This window comes from Chrysochloris asiatica, unplaced genomic scaffold (genome assembly GCF_000296735.1).
Source record: "Chrysochloris asiatica unplaced genomic scaffold, ChrAsi1.0 scaffold00043, whole genome shotgun sequence".
Taxonomy (NCBI): domain Eukaryota; kingdom Metazoa; phylum Chordata; class Mammalia; order Afrosoricida; family Chrysochloridae; genus Chrysochloris; species Chrysochloris asiatica.
In genome coordinates, this window is record NW_006408561.1 from 20,959,919 (window position 1) to 20,965,918 (window position 6,000).

Genomic DNA, 6,000 nt, shown 5'->3' on the forward strand with positions numbered 1-6,000 from the left:
GCAGCAGACTGACAAGGCAGAGCCTTCAACAGCGGCTCAAAGTGTACTTGGCACATCTCACCCAGCTTTAGACCTGTGGACCAGTTCCCTCATAGATTCCTGAGGCTGTACCCTTCCCTACTTCCCTCCAGATCTCATGGTTTATGTAGGGGTGACTTCTGCATGTCTTGGGATAAGCAAGTGGCAACAGTAGTTCCATCCAGCTGCTGCTCAAAATAACCCTGTGGCTGACAGGCAGACAAGCCGTCCACCTGAACTGCGGTAAAAGTGCAAGTTTGCTATATTTGAGTGGATAGTGGAATGGGTCCATTCCACTGTAGAAAAGGTCCTAAATGTGTTTGACTTCAGGAACAAGGCTACTGGACTCATTGCTTCCACATGAAGGTGCTAAGTCCACTACCACTGGGACAGCAGAGTCTATTAAAGGAGGGTGAAAGACCTCCAGGACCTGAGTCAGGTCGGCTTGGAGTCTGTAACGATTTTCTGTAGAAAAATTATGGTAAATTCTTTCTCACTGTGCTTCCCTGACCCTCCATTCCGGGTTCAGTTTTAACCAGCTCCCAGGTGATCCTGATGTTGCTAGCCCCTGGACCGTAGATTGAGTAACAAGACAGCTTAGATCACATGATAAATACATGCAAGAAAACTGTAATTGGAATATAGCTTGTATTTGCAACTCACTTCTCTGTGTGACTAAGAAACTAGTACAGATGTACGTACGAGGGGGCTTAGAAAAGTGTGTGGAAAAATGAATCAAATGAAAATGGAATGTTTCCACAAACTTGGCCTTACTGACTCACTATGGCAGTGGGTGCCCTGGCCTTGGGATGCAGCTTCAGGTTTCGGGTATATCAGGAAAGAGTCCAGAATACACCATGGTTGCTTTGTTTGTTGGTAATAAGAAAGGGTCAACATATTTACCAATCAGCAAACTTCAAGGGTCTTTCTGGTATTGAGGAGCCCTGACGTCTCTCAGAGTGGTTTTTGGTATAGATCCATCATATGATTATTAGACACCACTAAGAGTACTTTCAGAAGGACAGTGTTCATACACTTCCACAGTATCTGGTTGTCTTCCTCTAGGTCTTACATTCAGGAAATTACTGTCCTAGCTGGAGTCCTGTTTAGTCTGACAAGATTCCTTATTTAGTTTTTCCATAAATTGTTTGGAGTTTTGACGAAGTGATTCCAACAGACAGATTTTTTTTTTCTTTTTATGAAAAACTTGTATTTTTCTGGCATTAGCATCCTACAGAGATGTAGTATCCTACAAGTAGAAACAACTGTCTCTAAGTAATTTTATAGAGAGAGTTTTTGTTGTTGCTAAGTCCTGTCAAGTCCATTCCGACTTATAGCAACTCTGTATGAGGTTTCCAAGAAATGGTTGGTTGGTTTGAACCGCCCACCATTCACTTAGCAGTCCAATGCTTACCCTGCAGTACCACAACAGGACTTCTTTATGTAATTATGAAATCAAATAATCTAAAAATGCAAGTATATGATGCTTGACATTTAAAAAGATGATAAATGCTGCCCGTTTTCTCGAACTTATTTCAAAAGTCGTCTGTTCCTAAAGCAGTTTTTAGACTCAACTCAGAGTGTTCTCTCCTCTTCTTGAATTCCCTAGCATTTTGTTTAAACATCTCATTTTAATGTACATTAAGCTGTTTTTTTGTAGTAGTCTCATGTCTTGCTGTCCCCATCTGTCAACTAATTTAAATTGTGTGAAAACTTTTTTGCCGTTCCCCAGTGTACCTGACACAGGTGCTGAATAGCCATAGACAAATTACAGAACTGTGATCCATTTTTTATTTAGTAAGATAGTTAGCAAAGGCGTTTTCATCAATGGCTTGCTTGTCACAGAGTATCTTTTCTGTGTCTAACTAGCACTCCCAGCTCTCTGGGAACCTCAGCAAATAAACTCCTCTTCTCAGGACAGACACAGGTGTACTCTCTCTCATTCTGAGTTCCCACTTTATGATATTAAAATATTCATGCTTTGCATGATACTTTAAAATTTGAGCTTGCGTATGTGAATTTATATTTCAGCGCCTCGAGTGACACAGTTAGAAGGAAATTCCTGTGAAATTCTTTGGGAGACGGTACCACCAATGAAAGGTGATCCTGTCAGCTATGTTCTGCAGGTACTGGTTGGAAGAGAATCTGAATACAAACAGGTAAGAGCCGGTGTGCCTGTGGCTCCCCAGAGTGAGGCTGGCTGCAGGCCTTTGCCTATTGCCATAAGTCACTCAGTGACCAGTTGCCTATAGTTTTCCTAGAAACCTATGGTAGAAACTACCTAATGTGTTTTCTCTTTTTTTTTTTTTTTTTTAAAAAGGGGATATAAGCCCTAGTTTGCACTTCTTTTGTATGAGATGGTATTTATATTAAATGTTCCATTCTCAAGCAGAAGCCTGTCTTGTCAAAAGTTAGGTTTTATGTTCTGTGTTTATACTTTATTTTAGAAGTGATGTTTACAAGCATCAAATTCAAAATTATCAGTGGTCTTATGACAGGGGAACTGGGCTTCCGCAGTTCTGGTTGAGACAAAGTCCTGTCAGCCTTTTGTATAGAAGGTACAATGTTTTCTGTAATCATGTTTCCCGACATTCCTTTCTATCCCTCTCAAGTGTCTGTTTTACAATAGCAGGCAAGGGAAACCAATATTCATAAGACAGTCAAGCATCTTAGTAGTATTTCCCCTCTTCAAACTATTCCTAGATCCCTGTATCACAGAACCCTGTTGTTCCAAGGTTGAGCATGCATCACTGTTTACCTCTGTCCCATTTAGCCCACGCAAACCTGTCTCTGTGTTCCCCTATCTACCTTGTTCTTCCACCTCCTCCCCCTTCTTGTATTGCCCTCCCCAACACTTAAACTATGATGTGTCTGCCCTTACCCTGTGCTCTGCCATCGCCTCCCTGCACCTTCCCCTAAACCCCCCCACCCCATCCCCGCCGTTGTGTGTGCTGTTCCATAGCAATTTTAAAATAATTAAAAGATGAGATGTTAGGAAATTTTACGTCATATCCTTTGATACTTATTATAATTCATTTCCTATTAATACATTCATTACACATCCGTCGTTGCATTTAAAAAACCTTTTATTCTTCTTACCATACATTTCCACCTTTTCATGGGAAAAATATTCTCAAAGCACAGTGATTGATGTTGACATATTGCAAGTGCAGCATTATTTGCTCAATATACATGTTGAGCATCGCCAAAATGCTAGTAAATTCATTTGATAATTTAGATTTTATTAGCAGATTGGCTGTTTGAATCATCTGGTTATTGTTATATATTTAGACCTATGTACATATGAGTGGCTTTGAAAAGTTTGTGGGAAGTCTATTATCTTTTCATTTTTTTCCCCATGAACTTTTTGAAGCCTTCTCTTATAAATACTAGTATAATAATTTTTAATCAAATATTTTTCTTGTTGTAAGCACTTATAGACAGGTGCTTTCTGTTGAAATCAACACTACAGGGCAGGCCTAGTAGATAGGGATTAGCTTTCTTCAAATGACCTTGTATTTCCTGCATTTACCAAGAAATCATTATAGCAAGTGGCACATAAAAAGCTGCAATTGAGTCAGGGACAATTTGTACTGGTTGTGGGTTGGTTGTTGTTTTTTTCCCCTTCACCTTATTTAGTAAATATAAACTTTGACATGATGTTTTGAGTACTTCATCCACTTGTTCTGGACACAAGATAGGGAAAGAAACCTATTTATATTATGTGTGTAGAATAATGGCTCATATAATTATAGTTCAGAGATAACAAGCAGTGGGCATTGAATTCATAGAGGCAAAGCAAAAGAAATGAGGAGTGATCATTTTTATCTGTCTGTCACGGCCAAGCCTACTGCTCTCATGGTACTCTGTGCTTACCTAAATTACAGCACTAGTCAGACAGGAGCCGCTAGCATGGGCTTTAATATTCATGGTTTTATTCCCAACACTATCACATTGTATGTACTATGTAAATGCTTCTCATACGTATGAGAGTTTCAGACTGGCAGGGTTCTAAACAACGGTAATAAAAATAAGCTTCATCTTACAGTGTATTTATATGTACCATTTGTAACTTAGATATAAAAGTCATCCTTAAAAGGAGTCTGTCCTCCTCCTCATTTAAGGCCAAAGCTTTTTCTGATTTATGTTTTTGCTTTGAACCAGTTCATTCTGCTTCATCATCCCCCTTCTGAGAATTTGTATTTCTACCCCAGATACACTGAATCAGAGTCTACATTTTATGTGTACTTACATCAAAGTCACCTGGAAATCTCATTAAAATGAAGCTGCCAATTCAGTATAGCTGGGGTAGAGATGCAGTGTGTCAGCAGTAGGTCAGACCAATGTAAACTGGTTCAGAACCCTGCCTGAAACCTTGGCCTTCACTTGGCTTTGCTTTCTTGCCAATCAACTTAATTTCACTTAATTACCTGATGTGGCCTCCTGGTCAGCAGTTGAAACCCACCAGTGACCCCTTAGAAACACTATACTGGATCACTGTGAGTTGAAACTGACTTGACGGCACTTAACAACAATCTCATGTGGGGAAGTGTTAAGTCCTCATCTAAAATATTACTCTACATTAAAATGCTTGCATGTGTAGATTTGACTTTTCTGCCACTTAATAAGTATTCTAAACCCAAGTGTTTTTCCAGAAAGCTTTAAATTTCTTTTCAAACGATACTCATTGTAAAACATTTCTGGAAAAGATGAAGCATTTTAAATATGCTTATGACTGAAGTTTGTACAAAGTATAGCATAAAGACAATATATACATAATAAGAAAGTAAAATGAAGTGATTCATGTTCATAGTCCTTTACAGGTAGCAAGTATTTTACCACCACCACCCCATGATCCCCCGAATATTGAATAAAAACATTGAGGCATGAGACAAGGGTCAGCAAACAGAAAAAAATTTTTTTTTCCTTTTGGCAGTTTAAAATGTATTACTGATAACTAATATTTTTAGTGAACAGCTTTATTACGTTCAAAAGAAAACCCTTGAGGTATCTGTACAGTTCCACATTTAACTTAATAACATATCCTTGTAAATATATTGTTTTCTGTATCATTTTTATTTTGATACAAATGGATACAACAGAACACTCACTGTTTCAGTAGTTTAAAACTTAGACTCCTGATGTGGCACTGTAGGTTCAGCACTGCACTTCGAACCTCAAGGTCAGCAGTTCAAATCCACCAGCTGCTTCTTGGAAATCCTATGCAGGGTTGCTCTGAGTTGGTACCTGCCTGACAATACTTAACAACAACATGCACAATTTAGGGGCATGAATTCGTCATGTAGTACAACCCATAGCCTTATCTTTTCCTAATTATTCTACCACCAGTAGTGTAAACTCATTGCCCATCAAGCAGAAAATCACCCTGTCCCCCAACCCTGGTAACCACTAAGAAGCTATGATTTCTATATATTAGCTAATTTCATATAAGGTTATGAATCAGGCTGCTAACCTCAAGATCAGCAGTTCCATGGGAGAAAGATGGGGCTTTCTGCTCCCGTAAAGATTTATAGCCTTGGAAACCCTGTACAGGGTCGCTATGAGTCGGAACCGACTCCATGGTACTTAACAACAACAACATACAGTATTTGCCCTTTTGTGACTAATTTATTTCACTCAACATAATGTTTCCAGAGTTCACATGTTGTATCATTTATCAAGACTTCATTAATCTTTATGGCTGAGTAATAGTCTATTGTGTGTTTCTGACAAATTTTGTTTTTCCATTCATCCATCAATGGACATTTAGGATGCTTCTACCTTTCAGGAATTGTACAAAGTGCTGCAGTGCACCTTGGTACTCAGGTTTCTGTTTGCATTTCCACATGTTGTGTCAGTTTTATAATACATACATAATGTATTATTTTTAGAATTCATATATTGATTCCTTTTTTTTTCTTAAATGTTTTATTGTGAATTATGTGATAGTTTACATGGGAGAACATTAGTTTTACATTCATT

At 38.5% G+C, this 6,000-nt stretch overlaps 1 protein-coding gene across 1 annotated transcript in view; it reads left to right on the forward strand.

Moving 5' to 3' along the window:
* Positions 1-6,000, forward strand: part of FNDC3B (fibronectin type III domain containing 3B) — a 339,753-nt gene that overhangs the window by 323,547 nt on the left and 10,206 nt on the right. Inside the window, exon 25 of the mRNA XM_006861842.1 lies at positions 2,050-2,177. Coding sequence (XP_006861904.1) covers positions 2,050-2,177 — 128 coding nt within the window. The remainder of the gene's footprint in view (positions 1-2,049; positions 2,178-6,000) is intronic.